Below are 21020 nucleotides of genomic sequence, written 5' to 3'. Positions count from 1 at the left end.
GAAGAATCTTAAAACTTCAAGGCTTTTCAGAAGTGTGGGTCCCCTGCTAGCCATCCACGATGAGAGTGGTGTCTGTGGTGTACTCAGTAGGTGGACAGTAGGCCAAGTGTGGGAACCCCAGATGTCTCCTGATAAATTCAAAAGTTACAGGAGTTCAGTGGTTAGGAATCTGATAAAGTATAAAGAAATCCTAGAACAGAAAATGAGCTGCTGTTCCTAGTCTTTTAGAGCCCTTCAGATGTAGTTAAACCTAAAAAATATTCTAATCCTGAGGGAAGTAGAGCTCAGCTATGTTTGACAAGAGTTTTCATTCTTCTGAGTAATAATCCCTTCCTTATCTAATCTTCACTTTGAAGTTCAACTTGATTTTTATTTTCTTCAGTAGGAATGGGATATTTAAACTACTGCTGTAATCTGTTCAAAGGCAACATGCTCATACTATAGATTATAGAACATAAGCAGCCACTTCATATTCTGTTATATCCTCTATTTAAGATGTCTGTACTCCAGGACATCTTAAATAGAGGAGAACACATTTCTGTGAATATGCATGACACTAAAACACAAAAAGGAATGCTGGGCTTTTCTTGGACATTGTTAATTTAACCTAACAAAATTCCTGAGTGCTATCACATGCCTGGGAAGATGTGACATGGTACCTACCTGCTTTCAAAGAGAGTGCAATGTAACAGTGTTTCTGAGTCACTTATTGTGTTGTCTCAGTAATACAGGCTTAGGTTCAAACCCTATTTGCTCTTTGAGTCTCAGCTCTAATAATTTCTCCAGGAAGCCCTGCCTGCCCCCTGAGACCAAATTATGGGAGACTCTCAAACAGCTCCTATTGAAATCTGAATCAGTCTGTTTTGTCATAGATAATATGGAATGCACTTCCATAAAACCTCTTCTCTGGTTGAATGCAAGCTTCAGAAAGACTTATTTTTAGGAGTATTGCAACCCAGTGCCTAAAAAGTCATGAGCTTATACTTGGTGCTTAACAGATATATTTTTGAAAATAGGGAGGGATAGGAGGACAGAATTCCTAGTGTCCAGGGATAGTGATGCCAATTGGTTAATTTGGATTGTGAGCAGCAGTGTTAGCAGGAAGAAAGGTCTTAACAGAGCCAGGCCATAACATTTCAAGGAACTGGCAATACACCTTGATTCTTTGTGTCTTTGACAGAAGATTTCAGACAAGTTATATAGGTCATTGTGTAGAGAACAGATAAAGTTTATTGCAAAAATGATAGATTTTTTCAGAGAAAGAAAGAAAACACACCTTCAGGTATGAAGATAAGCAATGTCCAAAATGGCAGTTGTATTGAATGAGGTCTCAGACTACATTTACTGTATATGATTAACTGGGTCTTTTTCTGAAGTCATTGTTGTACAAATAAAATGGGCTATGTTTACCTATTTCAGAGAGAAGTAGCTCCCTGTTTACTCATTAGGGGATTCTCCCTTTAGTTTATATTTTGACCCTGAAGGTTTTTTCGTTGTTTTTTTTAACTCCTCACACATGGTCTGAACTATTTACAGGCTCTAGACTTTATCTCATTCAGAGAATGTTGCAATCTCTTGAGCTGAAGTGTTTTTTTTTTTCCTCATTGAGTTTATTGGTACATTTTAGGTATACAGTACAGTACGGTTACATTCATTATTGGGATTCTGTACCTTTACATGACAGGTCTTGGTTCTCATTTTTTCTCCTTGTCCCTGCCCTCCCTTCCCCCCACCTCCCCTCCCCATTTACAAACACTTTATTTCCATTTTTTCATTTTCTCATATTTTTTCTTTTCCCTTATTACCTTTCCCCTACCCTTCCCACTTTCCCTACACCTTTAGCCCTTTCCTTCCTATTTCAGATTGTCATTTATCTCATTAGGATCTTATGTACTATTATAGTTTTTCACACCAAAAAATCTGTTTGGTATTTACACGTGTGACTTATTTATTTCACTTAGGAGTATATCCTCAGTATGTATCCATTTACCTATGAATGAACCTAATTTCTCATTCTTTATGGCTGAGTAGTATTCCATTTTATAGAAAAACCACATCTTCTTTATCCAGTTTCCAACTGATGGACAAATGGACTGTTTCCTAGTTTTAGCTATTACAAACTGTGCTGCTATAAACATAGGTGTGCATATATCACTGTGATATGATTCTTTTAATTCTTTTGGAAAGATACGCAGCAGAGGGATGGCTGGGTCAAATGGAACCTCTATATCCAATTGAGCTGAAGTTTGAAACTACAAACTTGTGTGGATTTTATCTATAGGTAGTGATTAGAAAGCAAAAAACAAAATAAAAAAACATCTTGCCTGCATTTCAGTTAGCCCACAGCTGCCTGTCTCCAGGCCTGCTAATCTAATTTTATGACTAACAACAAAACAAGACTTGGAGGGTGAATCTTAGGGTTTCTGTGGACAGAGAGAGCTGACTGAATCTAAAAGACTTACAAAGATTAGAATATTCCCCAAATGACTCTGCTCTTTACTCTAATTAGAAACATTAGTGGTTACTGTTACCTGTTATGGAAAGCAAAGAAGAAATAAGAGAGGAAGGAGCTTTTCTAGTGAATTATTAACCAGATTCTACAGTATTCATTGTGGGTATGATTTGAGTTTAGTGAATCAGGAAGACTGATGAAGAAAATAAGTCTTTAGTTAGCTCTCAAATTAAGAGTCATAATCATGATGATAGTAATTACAAGTACATATCAATAGCACTTACAATAGGGCCAGTCCTTCTATTTGCACTATTTTTCCTGCATCACAGATGAGGAAACTGAGATGCAGAGATTCCAGAGCTAGTTAGTGCTTAACTCCAGTAATATTTGATGAGTGAAGAGAGCAGTCAAAGTATGGATACTGCCTAGATCAGGAATTCTGTTAAGAGACAGGTCACACAGTAGGTAAGCAGCTTAATCACAGTAGGGAGTGAAGCTTTATCTGTATTTACAGCCACTCTCCATCTCTTGCATTACCACTTGAACTTCCGTCAGATCAACATTAGATTCTCATAGGACCATGCCTCCTCCTGTGAACTACACGTGCTAGAGATGTCCATGTCTTTGAATCATCCTGAAAACATACTTCCCCACTCCCTTGTCCCACCTATCCCTGTTGGAAATAGTGTTTTTAGTTCTTTTTGGATTATGTTTGTCCTTCTGACAAAAGAGTGTACACATAGATCAGTGTGGAAGATTCTTTGAGTTAAAATAGCAGACAAGGTTCAGATGACTGCCTGGTGAGCTCAGTCAGGTAGGGTGAAGCAAATGGCTGGATGATGTGTAAAGGAGTTTAGATATGACACATGAGTCCATTTTACATGCTTGGACAAAGTAGGGGGGCAGTCCTTTATGTTAAGTGTTAGTAGTAGTTCCATGCAGATAAGTGCAAAAATGGAGAAAGATCTGGGATCAGTAAACATTTTCTGTAAAGGACCTTGTTTTAGTTACTTTTCTCATTGCTGAGACAAAATACCCAAGACCCAAAGTTAAGGAAGAAAGGTTTATTTGGCTCACAGTTTGTAGAGGTTTCAGTCCATAGTCATCAGGCTCCAAGTCAGGGTGACATGACGGACAGGCATTGTGAAGAAGAAACCGTTCATAGTGGGCAGAAGGTAGCAAAGCAAGCAAGAGAACCAACAAGCGACCTCAGCAGCTTTTTTCTGCTCCTTTTTGTATTCTCTGTAGCTACATTGATTAAGGTGGTGCCAAACCAATCAGTGGATTGATTGAGTAATCACACACCCTTAGTCCCAGCATCACACACTCTAGATTCAGCCACCTCTGAAAAAGCTGCCACCTATGACTGCATGAGGCTTTGAGGGTACATCTAGACACAAGCCATAAAAGACTTGATAGTATGTATTTTAGGCTTAGAATTTTAGGTCACCAAACCACTGCTATAACAGCTTAGCCCCCTTGCATTGTAGAGTAGCCATAGACAAAATGTGGTTTTTAAAATGACCATCTTATGAATGCTGATGAACAACTACATATAATAGAATGAAGGTTTGACCTTCTCTCAGCCAGCGTCTACCCCATGTAAGCAATGCTTGTAACTCTGTTTGTTGTCCTGTGCCCCTTTCTCTTTTCCATTCTTGCACATTGTGTTGGTGTACACTGTCCAGGTTTGTTAGGGGAGAAAAGATGTGTCATCGCCTACTGTCACACCCCTCGTTAATGGGATTCCAAGGGCTTTCACTTCATGGGTGGATGTCTTTTCAAACTTTCTTTCTATTTGGTGTGTGTGTGGTACCGGAGATCGAACTCAGGACCTTGTGCTTGAGAGGCAGGCATGGCATGGCACCACTGAGCTGTGTCCCTGGCCCCCAGACATGTCTTTCTTTTTGAGATTTAACGTTGTGCTTTTCCCTAATTGGAATCCCATTTGGAACTTCCATCTACTTCCAGATCTAACAGCTCAGTTCATATTCTTTGCTTTAAGAATTTCTTCTTCCTCAAGGGCAAGGAGTGAGGAGGACAGGAGGGAGAAATAAGAATAAAGATATGCCATGTATAGGAACCTGATAACTGCAATTAATATAAACACTATATGCCATAACATAGCTAAAACAATGATATCAACAAGAGTGAAAGAGGAGATAGGAGGACTGGAGGAGAAGAGGGAAGGTGAGGGAATGGGATTTAAAAAAAGAGAGAGAAGCGAGCTATAATATGTACATGTACTACTCCCCAAGATAATTGTAAACTGCATGAATTGCAAACATATACTAATTTAAAAAAAAAGGAATTTCTGCTTCCTAATCAACTAGGAATATTGATAAAATTCCTGAACTTTAAACATTCTGCTTAAAATATTTCTGTAGAACTTTTTGTGAAAAGCAGTTAGAATTCCTAGAAATTGCTGTGATGTGACTTTCCCGACCAGTTGTGAATGTCCCTCTCAGTGTAATGGTAGTATGAATCCTGATAACTGCACTGTCTGATTGTCACATCAGGAAATAGTTGTAATTAGAAATAATTTCCTGTGTTTTAGGAATATGTGGTGATATAGTCTCAATAAAAGGTTGTATTTTAAAGTATGTGATAAAATTAGGCCTTAAGAAAACTTTTTTTTCAAACAAATGAAGATGTTAAATTAATATTTGTTTATTTTCCAGGGGTATTGAATGGACAAGTTTGACAGGTTTTCTTTCCTTTGCTACCTCAACACCAAACAATATGGGTTTAGTGAGAAATGAACTCCAGCTGGTTGATCTTCCAACAGGTTTGTGTATTTAGACTGTTAAGAGATTCAAAATAATTTTGTCATATTGATCAAAGATTCTGCTATTTATAAAAATATTCCAAGTACTTTCTTTTACTTTGGGTTCTTTTCTAATATTCTATAATTACATATCCATTTTTTATTGTATAATAATTGCCCTGGAAAAGTCTTATCTTTGTTTATATGTTTATATTGTTAACACAAATAGGTGGTAAAATGGATGACATTAACCTGAACAGATAGATTCATAAAAATATAACTCAGTCTACTTTAAGTATATTGTTATATATAAACAAAAGATTAATTTAAAAATAATTCTTTGTACTTAGACTTTTAAAGTCTCAGTTTAAAGCTTGAGCCTTTATAGAAAAGCCCTTAAAAACCTTGTATATTAAGGATGATTTTTTCCCCCCTTGGTGCCAGGTTTGAACTTGTGCCCTTGCACTTATGAGGCAGGCGGCAGAACCACTGAGCCAAACCCTCAGCCCAGGATGGTTTTTAATTGTTCAGATTTAGAGCCCTTGATAGTCTGGCTAACTAGGGACATTTAATTTAGGAGTTTGAAGGCTTCATTCAATAGAATACATTCCAGTAAAATAACTTCAGAATTATTTAAAATTTATAACCCATTGAGTTTCAAAATAAATTGAAAATATAAAAGGATGACAGTTTCAAATAACAGACAGTGGATTCCATTTGATGGCATTTAGCAGAAAGGCATTTAGTTATCTTTGAACTGAATATATTCTCTTTTATTCACTGTAAATAAAAATCTAAGAAAAGGTATTAAAATATATTTTTCAGATATAAGGTAGAATTTATCTTTTTAGGAAACTAGTTTGTGTATAGTATGCATAAACATTGTAGTCATTGTTTCCTAATGTCAGTTTATAGGGATATTTTGATAGGAACATGTTCAAAATACTTTAGGTTGTATTTGGCACATGGGACAGAAAATCCTGGTACCTATATCGAGATTTTTTTCCCTACTAGTTAGTATTTGGAAATAAGGGAATGTTTTCTATTTTTTTTTTTTTAATATACCAGTAGTTTTTACAGTGGATAATGCTTTATTATAGACACCTTAGAAAATTTAGAAGATGACATTTTTAAATTTCTAAAATTGAATTATTGGATTTAAAAAACTACAAGAAATGAAAATGCATTTCATAAAACATATTTAAATATAAGCACTATATTATCATTGACTTGTATTATTTTGAGAAATTTTTTAAATTATCACAAAAAGTAAATGTAATACTGAGTAAGAGGGTAAAATGTAAGACTAACCAAATTACATTGATATGACTCCTTGTTTCTTAATGTGTTTTTTTCACATTTTCTTTAATATTTGTAATTAAAGGTAGGAGCATTGCTTTTCGTGGTGAACGAGGCAATGATGAGTCACCCATCGAAATGATTAAAGTATCTCACTTGAAGTAAGTATCCATATAAAGAAATCTGTGTTGTTACCATAATGGAATCTCATGACTTTTAAAAAAAATTAAGACAGTGGGAATATACTAAAATATGCAATCAGTTTCTTCATAATAGCAAATGATATGCCGCCATATTAAAGCAAATATCTAACTACAAAATTCAATTGCTGTCATTTTTATCTTCTAAAAAAAGAGTTAGTAATTTTTGGGAATCTTAGCATTTTATTAGGTTGGTAAAACCAGCAACCCAATTTTGTTCTGTGGTAACTGAATTGATATAAGCACTTTCAACCTACTTTAAATAGTTATCTTACAAAATTCTTTTTATTTCCACTGAACATGGGACTACTGAGCTAAATTAACTCATTTTTCTTATTTATAATTTATACTCATAATTACTTCCAGAAATTTTTTTGAATTTTTGTTCTAAGGGGAAATACTTGTAAAGCAGGATTCTTTAGAAACTGAATAGAAATCAAAAGAATAAACAGAAAGCTTCCTAATAATTTTTCGCAATTGTTTTGGCATTTTTAGAGTCTTTATATTTCCATATAAATTTTAGAATCAGCATATCAATTTTACCAAAAGATCTTACTGGGTCTGTGATTAAGGAAGATTGTGCAAATTCAAGCCCAACCTGGGCAATTTAGTGATTTAGTAAGATTCTGCCTCAAAGTAATAAAAATAAAAAATCATCATGACTTCAGTACTGAATAAACAAAAAGCAAAAAAAAAGAATGCATTGAATCTACATATCAGAGTGGAAAAGAACTGACATTTTAACAGATTTTGCAATTCATGAACAAGGTGTGTCTCTCCACTTGTCTTCTTTCATTTGTTTTAGCAATATTTTGTAGCTTTCAAGTGTATAAGTCTCAATGTATCATTGTCTCTGTTCCTTTTCTCATTGCTGAGACAAATAACCCAACATCCAAAGTTAAAGGGGCAGAGGTTTATTTTGGCTCACAGTTTGTAGAAGTTTCAGACCATAATTGGCTGGCTTCAAGGTGGGGTGGTGTCGCAGAGGGGCATCATGGAGGAAAGATAGTTCATGGCAAGTAGAAGGCCACAGGCTACAAGTGACAAGCAGCAGGCAGCCACTTTCTTCCTGTCCCTTATATTTTATCCAGGCTACCTGCCCTTAAGGGTGGGTAGCACTCACACCCAGAGTAGGACACCCTGAAGACTACCCGAAACTATGCCAAACCAACCAGTGTGATTTAGTAATCACACACCCTTAATCCCAGCATTACACACTCTAGATCCAGACACCTCTGAAAGAGCCCCACCTATCACTGTATGGGGCTTTGAGGAGACATGTAGATATATGCCATAACAATCATGTTAATTGTTTTTGTGTATTTTGATGCCATTAAAAATTGATTTTTTTTCTTTTTTCAATGTCACTTTCCAGTTATTCATAATTTGTTTACTGAAATACAGTTAATTTTTTATATTGGCCTTGTACCTGTGACCATGTAAAACTTAATTATTCTAATAGCAATTTTGTCAATCCTTTAGGATTTTCTCTATAGATGATCTTGTTATGTACTAATGAATTTACTTTCATATATGTATGTTCTTTATTTCTTGCTTTGCTATGCTGAATATAACTAGTAAATGTTGAATATAAGTAGTAAGGGCTGATGTATTTGCTTTGCTCTGGGATCTTAAATCCTAGGAATTTAATATAAACATTTAATGCTATAGAAGTATTTTTCCTGTAACCTATGATTTTTGATATGGTGTTTTCATTTTAATTCATAATATTTTAATATTTCCGCAAGGTATTTGTAGGTATATTCTTTAACTATTTAGTGTTTTCCAGATACATCTGTTATTTTCTAGTTTTTGTTTGACTAGAGAGTGTGTTTTACATTAGTTTAGACTTTAAAATTTCATGTGATCTGTTTTTTTACACAGAAGATATTCTATCATAGTAAATGTTTTGTGTTCACTTGAGCGGTTGGGTATTCTCCTGGTGTTGATTAGAATGTTCCATAACTGTCAATTCTAGTTGATTGATACTGTTATTGGAGTGTTTTATATACTTACTGATTTTCTGCTTATGTATTGTGTGAATTACTGAGAGATGATGTTTAATATCTGATTTGGTTGTTAATTTATATATTTTGCTTTTGAGAAACTCAAGTTCTTGCTCTGGGTATTTTGCAGTTCTGCTATTAGGTACATACATATTTAGGATTGTTAGTTATGTCCTTTCAATTCATTGATTTCTTTACTATTGTGAAATATCTCTTTGTTACTGTTCTTTGGAAATGTCTGATTTATCTAATACTAGTGTAGTCACTTCAGCTTTCTTTTGGTTAGTACTTGCATCATATATATTTTCCATTTTTATACTTTTAATTGAGCTGTATCATTTTCTTGGTTTCAGTCTCATAATTTCAGTCTCCTCATTGAAGTGTTGAAATTATTGATATAATGTATTAGTATGGCTTGTGTTTAAAATCTATCATCTTGATACTTTTTTTATATTTTCTGTGTTTTAATTTTAAAAGAATAAAGTTTTTTAGTTTACTCATTTGCTGTAATTCACATAAACAAGAGTTCTTTGAAGTCTAATGAGACTCCATTCTCTTCTGTTTTCAGTCGCAACTCTGCACATTCCTGCTGAATTCATACATCTAAAACAACTGATCTCAGTATCCCCTGCTTCAAAACTTTTAGTATGATTCATTGTTTTCTGTGGAATAAACCCCTGCATAGCCTAGCATAGTATTTGAGGTCTTTATAATGTGATCCAAAATTTACATTTTAATCTCTTTTTTATGATTGTTCCCACATACTGTATATTTAAGGAAGCATAGTCTGCAGTGCATTATGTCCTTTTCTGTGTTTTGTCATTTGTCACATCTGTAATTCTGTCTGGAATTTCATTTCTCTGTTGTTAAAATTAATCTTTTTCATAGTGAATCTTTATAGCATTTAATATATTTTACTTTACATAGATGCCTTTATTCATATGAGATATAATAAATAGTATAGCACATTATACTTGTATAATCTGTCATAGTGTGTGCTGTCCTTATCCTTTAAATTTAATCCAGCATTTTGTGAGGTAGACATGGCTGGTATTAATACCATTTTCAACATGGAGTAAAATTTAAAAAGGGTACATATTTTTTCTTAAGTCCCATGATTATCAAGTGGCAGATGTTGTCCTGAGCAGAAGCATCTAAGTCCTTTAATATATTGAGTCCTGGAACTTTCTTGTTCTGTTTTGTTTTCTTGATGTTAGCCAATGCTTATGAATATTGTTTGAGTTCCTCACCAGTTACTGAGGTATTAGTGCTCAATTCCACTTTCTTGAATTGCATTTATTGATTCATTATGTATTTCCAGGCTTGACAGAGAGTGAGTTAAAAATAGCATTTGTTGTATACTTACTGTGGTAGGGTGTTAGAAAATCTGCCTACTTTTTAATTGTTGCCGTAATCTGCATACCAGTTCATTGATATAAATGATAGTATTTGCATGTCAGAGAGGGGAAATTGAGCCTCAGGAGAGTTAAATTATTGTGGCACCAGGATTGGGAACCCAGGTCACTCTTTTAACCAATTTCATCTGATTTAATCTGTATGTACTTTCAAAGTTTACCTGAAAGCTATGTGTTTTTATGAGTATTAATCATGGGGCCTGAGTGGTAGTTTAAGTTGTCTTTGGTTGGAACGTGTCACCTGAGTTTTTTTAATTTCCTGAGTGTTTTATTTATACTATTCTTGATAATATTTTTGCAAAAAATGGGCTTGCTTAGTAATTTTGTTTATTTCTATTTTTTGTTTATTTTAGGCAATATTTGGCAGTTGTTTTCAAAGATAAACCCCTGGAATTATGGGATGTTAGGACTTGTACTCTTCTTAGAGAAATGTCCAAAAACTTTCCTACAATAACTGCTTTGGTAAGTTATGGTTTAAGAACTAGATGATCTTAGCCAGGCGTGGTGGCACACACCTTTAATCCCAGCACTCGGGAGCCTGAGACAGGAGGATCATTGTGAGTTCGAGACCAGCCTGGGCTACATAGTGAGTTCCAGGTCAGTCTCAACTACATAGTGAACCTGTCTCAAAAAAAACAAAACAAAAAAAAAAAGAACTAGATGATCTTAGTATATATGTATATAGTAAATGTTTTTCTTTAAAAATTGTCCTTTTTTAACTTGACATTGCTGCCCTATGTTTTCTTATTAAAAAGGTGATTTGAATAAATGGAAATAACTCTCAGTGGGTTATTTTGATATTAGTGCAATTATTGCTAAAATTTCATTTGAGTACTTTGAGGAACATGATAGACATATTCTAAGATGTTTATAAAAGAAGAAAGGCCCTACATAGCTAAGTCACTCTTGAAAAAAGAGGAGTAAATGTGCTAGGTGCAGGAGAGATTGGGGCTGGCTTACACTACTGATATTAGGACATATTACATACTACGGAAATAATATTAGTGTTGTATTGACACAAAAATAGAAAATGGGCTAATATAATAAAGAGTTCATAAACAGATCATGAATATTTAGGAAAGCAACACAAATCAATAGGACAGACTTTTTAGGAGGCAATATTGGGAGACATGTTTCACCTGATGGAAAAAAATACTTTAGTACCATTTACAAAAATTGGTCTCTATGGGGTTAAAGACAAACATGTAAAAAAAGAAAGCTATAAAATTTAATACAGCCTAATATTTTTGTGACCTATGTGCAAAAATGGACGTCAGAAGCTCAAACCAAGAAAATAAAATTGTTTATATTACAATGAATGATTTATATTTGATGGAGGGTGTTATTGTCATATAAATCTTCCAATACCTAAAAAATAGCAAGGCACTCCTTCAAAATAACAGTGAAACTAGGAACACCAATGGGAAAATGAACAAAATATGTGAGCTTTAGTGAATGACAGAGAATCCAGAAAGGTCAACAAGCATATAAAAGTGCTTACCTCATCAGCTTTAGAGTTATACAAAGTGAAATAAACATCATATATCTTTTAGACGAAGAAAAATTGGGGAAATAGATAGCATCAAGAGTGGATAGAATGTTAGGTAGAGAATCCTGCACTGAGGATTTGGAGAAACACAGACATCCTTTGGGCTGAAGCTGCTGAGCTCTTGGCCACGAAGGAACATTTGTGAGGAATTTTACTGCAGTGTTATTTGTGATGATTGAGTTCTGAGGAATCTGAATATCCTTTGCTGAGAGGACAAATTAAAAATTGTTGAATACAGGGCTGGGGATTTAGCTTAGTGGTTCTGGCACCTGCCTTGCAAGCGCAAGGACCCGAGTTTGATCCCCGGTACAAAAAAAAAAAAAAATTGTTGAATACATGTGTGGAGTGTTACTTACCTTGCACAGACAATAGGGAGAGGACTTAAAATATATTAAAAACAATCAGCATAAAAAGAAACAGGATGATACAGAAGCCCAGGACTACTTAACATAAATTTAAAGTACATGTAATAACTATAACTTCTGCATGAAAAAGATTGGATTATTAACCCAACAGTGGCTTCAATACATTGGAATAGGTTTAAATATAAAGGAATAAATGGTTTGAGGTGGATCTAAATCTGATAATGCTTCCTGATTAGAGGAACATGATTCTCTTTCCCCATGTAGGTAAAAGGTAAGACAAGAGATGGGGAACAGAAGGTATAGGAATTGAATTCACTCTTTTCAGTTTGTTTAAAAAAGAAAAAAAGCATCAACACTTCCTCTTGTGAGTTTTCCATTAATTTTTTTTTCCTTAAGGTATAATTAAAGGACATTCATTTAGCCTTTCTATAATTAGATAAAATCTGAACAATTCATGTGCAATAACACTAAGTGGTGCTGGGCGTTGGTGAATCTGCCCTTCTGTTCTGGAAGGATGTGTTGAAAAAAGGAACCCTAGCACTTCTAGGTTTGTCTGTGTGCTTCACAGGAGTGGTCGCCGTCTCACAACTTGAAGAGCCTGAGAAAGAAACAGCTTGCTACCCGAGAGGCCATGGCCCGCCAGACTGTGGTTTCAGACACGGAGCTGAGCATCGCTGAGTCATCTGTGATCAGGTAGAGTTCGCTGTTCCTGCCAGTATCATTTGTATTATCAGTATCATAGCTGAGAATTTGACAAGTGTCATCCAAAGGCATCTTCTTTTGAAAGTTGGACACTGCTTTTGAAAATACAGTCCTTTGTTTCATGTTTCAGTACATACCCAGATTACTGAAGTTGATCGTATTGGTTGGTGTACTCACGTGCAGTACTGTCCACTCATCGGCATCCATCAGTGAATATGATCAGTGAAATGCCTTTCTGTCCCATTCACTTCAGCTTCTAAAACACGAACATAAGCTGGGCTTGGTGGCACACTTCTGTAATCCCAGCACTTGGGAGGCTGAGGCAGGAGGATAGCTGTGAGTTCGAGACCAGCCTGGGCTACATAGTGAGTTCCAGGCCAGTCTCAAATACATAGTGAGGCCCTGTCTCAAAAAATAAACCAAAAACCAAAAATAAATGAATAAATAAGAAATAAAACATGAACATAGGATAAACAAAGTTCATATTATCACTTGTGCACAGCAGAGAAATGTTTTGGGAATTCTAAATTTATGTTCTATACCCAGCCATACCAGTTTACAAATAAAAAGCTTCAGCCACAATAGTAAATCAGTGTGATTCCTGTCTGTGTTCAGTTCTGCAGCAAAAAATCTTGTTTACATCCCTCCCACCATACCAGATAAACTTCCTCCCATTTATGATTGCTTGGGAGTTATTTATGTTTTTACATTATTAACTGGGCAAGATTCATTTTAAACTTTCCAAAATGGTTTTGGACTTCCTGTTAATGCATCTATCCTGTGGGTGGGTTAATTAATTATGGGTGTCACTCTAGGGAAAAGAACATTTTTATTTAATTTTTCTGTATCCCAAAGCTTATTGCAGGAGGCAGAAAGTAAGTCTGAACTCAGTCAGAACATCTCTGCTCGGGAGCATTTTATATTTACAGACAATGATGGCCAAGTTTATCATCTCACTGTTGAAGGAAACTCCGTGAAAGATAGTGCTCGGATCCCACCAGATGTGAGTCTGACCTTTGGTTAAATCTCCCTGATCAAGAATTTTGTTCTTCCATACCCAGGGAAAGCATAGTGAAGTTGGAAAACTTCTTCAGAAAAGCTTAATATAAATAACTTTTGCTATTTAAGGAGGCATTATCACTAAATAAGCATGCCCCTTACTGCTAGAGAATAGTATTACAATTATTTTGATTAAACATTTACTTTGTTACTACTCATGTTTATCCCCATGATAGTCCACAAAGGAGAATAAGTAACTTTCTCAAGGTTCCCTGGCTCTGTTGTGTGTGGAATGGCATTCGAAATTTAAAATCTCTCTGACTTCACTATCTGTCTTTTCCCATTTCAAGTATTTCCCTGAAAGATTTGACTTACAGAATGGTATTTTTGGGTAACAGAATCAGGTTGTAGATATAACAGTATGAATGTTTACTGCTTCATCCATGTCCCTTTTTTTGGTTTTGTGGAATCCCTTAAGTAAGGTTACATTGGTTAATGATTTGCATCAATGTGTGTCACAGATTGTGTTTAATAGGTGGATTAAGAAAATAGTTAAATGGAGGTATGAGAGGGTTTTTAAAAATACCGGTATTTATTTAAAATTGCCATCTAAAAAGCGAGTGATCTAGTGGATGGCCAAGCCCCAACCGCCGCACAAGGCTCAGGGTCACATGTTGCAGTCCAGGCATTGGCTGCAGGAGTCATTTAAGGTAAAAGGGGCAGGCACATGTGCTCTGAGCTTATGCTGACTGTGTGGAGAAGCCTTGGTTCTTCCTCCTGGGGCCCTTTCCACAGGACTGCTTGAGTCTTTTTTTTTTTTTTTTTTTTTTTTTTTTTTAACCAGGGATCAAACTCAGGTCTTTGCACTTGTGAGGCAGGTGACAGAACCACTGAGCTAAATCCCTGACCCAGACTGCTTGAGTCTTTTCAGGACTTGGTAGCTGGCTTCCCCCAGAGCGAATGATTCAAAAGAAAGCAAGAAGGAAACTGGTGTCTTAAATAACTTAGTTAACAGAAGTCACACTCCCTCATCTTGTCAGTGTGGTATTGGTTTTCACATCAGCTCTAATCCTTGTGGGAGGTGACTGCCAAGGGCTGTGAATATCAAAAAAGGAAGAATTAATGAGGCTCTCTTAGAGAATGGCTAACAAACCTTCTATACTAATAGCTATAGAAAAATTGAGGGCATTCTTCCCCCAAATATTGGAGGTAACAAGTGAGAGAACTTTTCACGTAATTTAATTTTTACTATTATATGATAAATCACATCTGAGACAGTAGTATCTAGTATTGCAAGACATTTTCAGAATTTTGATAGGATGAAAATAAGAATGTAAATGTAGAAGTTTGATGTTTAGTAGTTATAATTGGAAAGAAATTTAAATATGTAGAGAGAACAACTTCTTTAGAGTTCAGACATACAAATTCAGTGTAACACTGAATTCTTTGGAAACTGTCTGCTTTCATAGCACCCTTTACGTGGCAGTTCCTCTTTCAAAGCCCCAAAGAAGACCCATCTTGATTCTTTCAGTGTCACACACACAGACCAGTCTTAGCTTTTTCATTACTACATACTTAAAATTGAAAGTAGAAATTATCTGGACCAGATAATTCGTGAGATGCCAGTTTCCCCAGCTACCCCCAAGTAGGTTTTAAACTTTTAAACATGAGACGTACGAATGTTTCTTTTTATAAATGCTCTTTTCAGGATGGTAATTGTACCACATGGCTTTTAAGACTTTTATCTCTTTGTGGAGGCCTGAAGTCAGGATATACCAAGTCTGTTCTGCCAGGTATTTTTTCCTCCACTAGATATAGCTCTGTGCAGAAATGACCAGCTTAGTGAGGATCCAGCCCTCCAGTGAAATTAGTACATATTTTAGAAGATATTACTTTTGGGGAAAGGGAATTAACATCTGTGTAGTGTGTGAGAAATTGTTTTGGTTATTATTTTTGCTTTTCGGAATTAATGTTTTCCAGTGACTAATGTAAAATGTAGGTAGAGGTTTTGCTTATTTTAATCCAATATTTATCTTACACTTCTCCCAGATGTAAAAAGTATTAAACATCTGTTTTGAGTTGAAAGTCTCCCTCTGGATTTTGGCCCCCAAATTGTAAAGAATACAAAAATGGTAAAAGAAAGGAGAAAATTTGATATATTTTAAATTGTGTGTATGTGGAGAATATGTAGTTGCTTGCTATTTTTAGGAAACTGGAGCAAATGAGAGTGTGTCTGACTTGTGGCAGCCTTACTTCTGACTTTCCGAATGTCCTGTCTTAAATGCAGGGAGCACATGCTCTGTATGTGACTAGTACACTCTGCTGACATCTCCTTTTGCTTTGGTTCTCTTGTGACTATTTAAAGCCACACAGTGTTTGCGCACCACACCCTCTGGGAGCACCTTGGTATCTCCTCATGGCTTGCATTCCATCAGCTCTCTTAAGTGGGAAGTCTGCTTCTCTGCAGTTGTGTTAATGTAGGTCTGAGCTAGTAACAATGATTTTTAGACAAATAAACTAATACTCTAGTTTTTCAAAGTTAAGTGAGATTTAAAATTTGAAAGTAAAATCTGAAAACTAAATTATTTGCTATTAAAGCAAATTCTGAAACATTCTATTAGTATGGTTAGGAAAATAGAAATAAAATCGGAGAGTATTGTTTCATATTATAGAATTTCATTTAGTATAACTAAATTTTTTATTAAATTGATTATAGTAGTGATATTTTAATTCACTTTTTCTTTTTGGGGGGACTTGCTGCTAGGATTCTGCAATATTTGATATGGGTGCCAGTCTGTTAATAGTGTCCGTTTGTCAATGATTGATACTTTTCCTACTCTTAACCGTGAATGCCACATATATTTTTATAATTTGTGCCATAAATGAAAAAAAAAGAGATTTTTTGTAATAAATAGAAAAAGTAATTGAGCGCTGATATTATTTAATAACTAACATTGTAGTGAATTTTTGCATTGTGGCAGGCACTGCTTTATAGCCTGTACCTTAATAGATTTATTGACCATAATTCCAACTCCTCATTTCATAAGCTTATCTTACTCCATTAATGATAAATACAAGGCACAGAAAGGTGAAATAAATGTGCCCCAAGTCCCATACCAGTCTAAGTTGCAAAGCTGGGCCTCAGCCCTTGTGTGACTCCAGAGCCTGGGCTGTGAGGGCTCAGTGGCACACCTCTCTGTTTATCTGCTGGAGATGAGACTCTCTTCCTCCACTTTGGATTTATTACAATAATATCTCATTCTTACAGTTCTGTTTCTATATGTAACTTCTTTGCAGAGCTTTTTGTATTTCCAAACTGTAGTCTTTAATAAACCATATATTTTCACCTTCATTACTCCAGAAGTTTGCAGAAGAGATCAGTAAAACTCTAGGTCATCTTTTTCAATAGAAAAATTACAGCAGTTGGTTCTGGAACTAATTGGGTTTCCTTTATCCTTTTATGGTGTGAGGTAAGTTAGCTCTCTGAAAAGAATTTCTTGTCCTTTTGTTTGTTTGTTTGTTTTCCTTCTTTTAGTTTTCTTTTTTCCAAGACATTTCTTCCTTAAAATACATCCCTTCTCTAAAGCTCTGAAACAGGCATGGTAGCACACACCTGGAATCCCAGCACTTGGGAGGCTGAGATAAGAGGATTGCTGTGAATTTGAGGCCAGCCTGGGCTACATAGTGAGTTCAGGGTCAGCCTGAACTACAGAGGGAGACCCTGTCTCAAAAAAATACCTCTCATAACCTAGTTCAGTCTATTAAACTGAAGTCTCTTATTTCTTCATAATTGAAAGTGATATACTGTATAGCTATTAGTTTCTGAAGTCTATATTTTAGAATTTAATGGCATTCATATCAAAGTAAAATATTTATAATTAAGCTTTATTAAATATTTTTTTATTTTATTGTGACCATTATATAAAAATATTCCTCTATTCTGATGAATCATCAGTAGTGAAATTTATGTGCGTTCTTGTTACTGTTGTTTTCCAGGGAAGTATGGGTAGTATTACCTGCATTGCTTGGAAAGGTGACACATTAGTGCTTGGAGATATAGATGGAAACTTAAATTTTTGGGACTTGAGAGCCAGAGTATCCAGGTATGACTGTTCATCTACCAATGAAGTTTTTGTTTAACAAAATGATTGGAGGCTTATGATTTGTAAGCAAGACCAGTAAATATGGCCAAATGCAGCTTTGAGCCTTTAGTCCCGAATCACTTGATTTGGAAGGAACGGAGTTGAGCCAAGTTCTGGACCCTTTTCAGTAGACCTTACCTGCAAGGGGCCCATGCAGAAACCCTGGATGTTACTCTAGTGCATGTAAAAAGGCAGGACCCTCTGTCAGATGTGGCCCTTACTCCAGAATGTAAAGAGGTTGTCCCATCATCAGACTTTATCAGAAACAGAACTAGGCAGAGATGTTGGACCTAGTTCCTGCTCACTACGTTCCCTTCTGCCTAATACTGGTGTTTTTGTTTTTGTTTGTCCTCAGAGGAATACCTACACATAGGAGTTGGGTGAGGAAGATTCGTTTTGCTCCTGGCAAAGGAAACCAAAAACTAATAGCGATGTACAATGATGGCGCTGAAGTGTGGGATACTAAAGAGGTAGGCCCAGCACTGTGAGGCTGAGGCACGGGTGAGGCTGCTGGTCTCAGAAACTGGTTTTGTTTTTTCCCTTCTTCCTGATTTGAAAATGAAAACTTTATAATAGGACCAAGAAGCAGAGAGAGCAGCAGGGAAGGAAGGGGCAGAGGACGTAAAAATAATTTACATGTGTTATGTACATGTGCCAGCTCTCCACAATGAATGTCATCACTTTGTACTGCAAAATAATAAGAAAAATAAACTGTTAAGTTCATTGAGCTTCTTATAACAAATTATTTTGTTTTAAAAGATTTTACTTTTACAGTATATCTGTTCCAAAGGCGACAGCTCCGCAGGTGATTCATTGGTTCTCTAGTGTTATTGCTGTGATTGAGACCTTTAGAACACAATTTGCCTGTGGAAAATAGGCTTTCAGAGGCAGTGCAGTTCTATACGTGCTTTGGGCCTTTGCCACAGCACACTGTCCTGTGACCACTTAATCCAAAGTGAGAGATAAACATCTTCCTTTTCTTTCTCACAGTGATGACAAAATTCATTGTTGCAGGTTCAGATGGTGAGCAGTCTAAGAAGTGGAAGAAATGTAACCTTTCGGATCTTGGATGTGGACTGGTGCACTTCAGATAAAGTGATCTTGGCATCTGATGATGGGTGCATCAGGGTCCTAGAGATGTCTATGAAGTCTACATGCTTTAGGATGGATGAACAGGAGTTAACTGGTATGGGGTTCTCATGAAAGGATGCTCTGAAGCCAGTGTTTTGTCACAAGCTGCTCTCTTTTAGAGTAAGAGCTGCTGCTTGTTCACTTCAGTCTTATTTTCCAAGAATCTGAATTTAAGAAATAACATGTTTCTGCTGGCTTGAACCACCGCTGGTTCATGCGTGACTGTTCCATTGAGCGGCTTGTACCACTGGTGGTACAATGGATCTATCACTTTTATCGGTCTTTTTACTTGTAAAATTAATAAAAAGTCGCCCAGTGATACAGTCCGGCATGTACCACCATTGGTTCAAGCTGTACAGCAGTAAGACATGGGAGTTATGACCCCGTAGTGTATATGTTAAAGCTTGAGAGTTTATTACTGCTGAGACACTTACTCACTGTACCTGCAGGCGTTAGTCATTCCCACCTCAGGCTGGGGAAGTGGCCCCTTTTGATCCTTCTCTGAATGATGTAGCTGCTGCCTTTTTAAAATGAGCCTTCTATCTTTTGCAACCAATATATCATTGAAAAGTATGTCTTAATGTCATGAATTTTGTTTCCCATAACTTGTTACATGACCAGTCAAAGCATAATTGGTGATTACAGTATCCTGATTGTTTTGAGATTTGGGTGGGTGAAGTTGCTAAGCCATGTTAGTTTAATAGTCTCAGAAAAGCATAGATATCAAGTGATTTAAGAGATACAGGTAAATAAAATTATATTTAATATTTTTAAATAATGAGCTGTATTGGTGTCTGTTGAATCACTACATTAATTCTTTCATTCAAGTAGTAGCAGTTTTATACTACACAGAACACTTAAATTTCAAGGGAACAGAGCCGGGGGCATGGTGGCTCACACCTGTAGTCTCAGCACTAGGGAGGCTGAGGCTGCAGGATTGCTGTAGTTTGAGGCCAGCCTGGGCTACATAGTGAGTTCAGGTCCAGCCTGAACTAACAGCAAGACCGTGTCTCAAAAAACCAAAAAAAAAAAAAGAGAGAAGGAGACAGAGTCTGTACTGACCAGACTTGAGCACAGAGGATCTCCCTGTTCTTACCTTGTTTCCAAGGCAGTGAGTACATTGAACACACCTCCCAGTTGCACCAGAGTTATGCATTGTTCTCTGCTAACTTCTCTGTAAATAGTCTATAGCTGAGGTTCATTGTAGTATAAAATTTGATTTTTAAAAAATGTTTTTTCTTGGGCCAGGGATTTAGCTCAAAGGTTCCGCCACCTGCCTCCCCTGCCTCCCAAGTGCAAGGACCCGAGTTTGATCCCCGGTAGCAAAAGAATAAATTAAATAAAATGTTTTTTCTTTTATAGAGCCTGTGTGGTGTCCATATCTCCTTGTTCCAAGGGCCTCCCTTGCTCTGAAAGCCTTCTTATTACACCAGCCATGGAATGGGCAGTATTCTTTGGATATTTCTCATGTGTAAGTAAGTTCTTTCTTTTTTTCTTTCTTCTTGTTTTTATTTTCCCCCTTTCATAATGTACTTCAAATTGAGGGATACCCATGGTTATACTCCAGAGCTGTAAAGGAGTGGAGCCTTAAAACCAGTCTCAGAGAAGGCAGTGGCACTAAAAGGATCTCTAGTCTGAGTAGCTGTGAGTTTGTAGGCTGCTTTTATGTGGCTGGATAGTTGTCTCGTGGTCTGAACATAGGTGCATCATGAATGAAGGGAAGAGTGTGCAGAGAGCACTGATGAGGCTGGGGATTTGGAGCCGGGCCTAATTCACTGTCAAAGCAGAATCAGTGGGTCTGCTTCAGAGCTGACTTCAGAGTTGTCTTACATTTGTAAATGCCAGTGTCTGCCTCATTGCAAAACAGAAAAGTCACAGAGATTATCAGTGGTTACTCATTAAATATATTCAAAAAATATTCCTGAGCTTATGCCATTGTAGAGGGGACAAGTAGGTATGAAGTGAAGGATTTTTTTTTTTTTTTTTTTTTAAT

At 36.2% G+C, this 21020-nt stretch overlaps 1 protein-coding gene across 1 annotated transcript in view; it reads left to right on the top strand.

Moving 5' to 3' along the window:
* The window catches only part of Wdr11 (WD repeat domain 11), a 53787-nt gene that overhangs the window by 23995 nt on the left and 8772 nt on the right, over nt 1-21020 (top strand). The window contains exons 12-20 of the mRNA XM_010632780.3: nt 5134-5240; nt 6604-6679; nt 10493-10601; nt 12622-12746; nt 13611-13758; nt 17751-17857; nt 18252-18366; nt 18911-19082; nt 20390-20498. Coding sequence (XP_010631082.1) covers nt 5134-5240; nt 6604-6679; nt 10493-10601; nt 12622-12746; nt 13611-13758; nt 17751-17857; nt 18252-18366; nt 18911-19082; nt 20390-20498 — 1068 coding nt within the window. The remainder of the gene's footprint in view (nt 1-5133; nt 5241-6603; nt 6680-10492; nt 10602-12621; nt 12747-13610; nt 13759-17750; nt 17858-18251; nt 18367-18910; nt 19083-20389; nt 20499-21020) is intronic.

The sequence above is a fragment of the Fukomys damarensis genome, unplaced genomic scaffold (assembly GCF_012274545.1).
Source record: "Fukomys damarensis isolate Sample0158 unplaced genomic scaffold, DMR_v1.0_HiC HiC_scaffold_8, whole genome shotgun sequence".
In the NCBI taxonomy this organism is placed as follows: Eukaryota; Metazoa; Chordata; class Mammalia; order Rodentia; family Bathyergidae; genus Fukomys; species Fukomys damarensis.
This window is presented reverse-complemented; position numbering and strand designations above follow the sequence as displayed.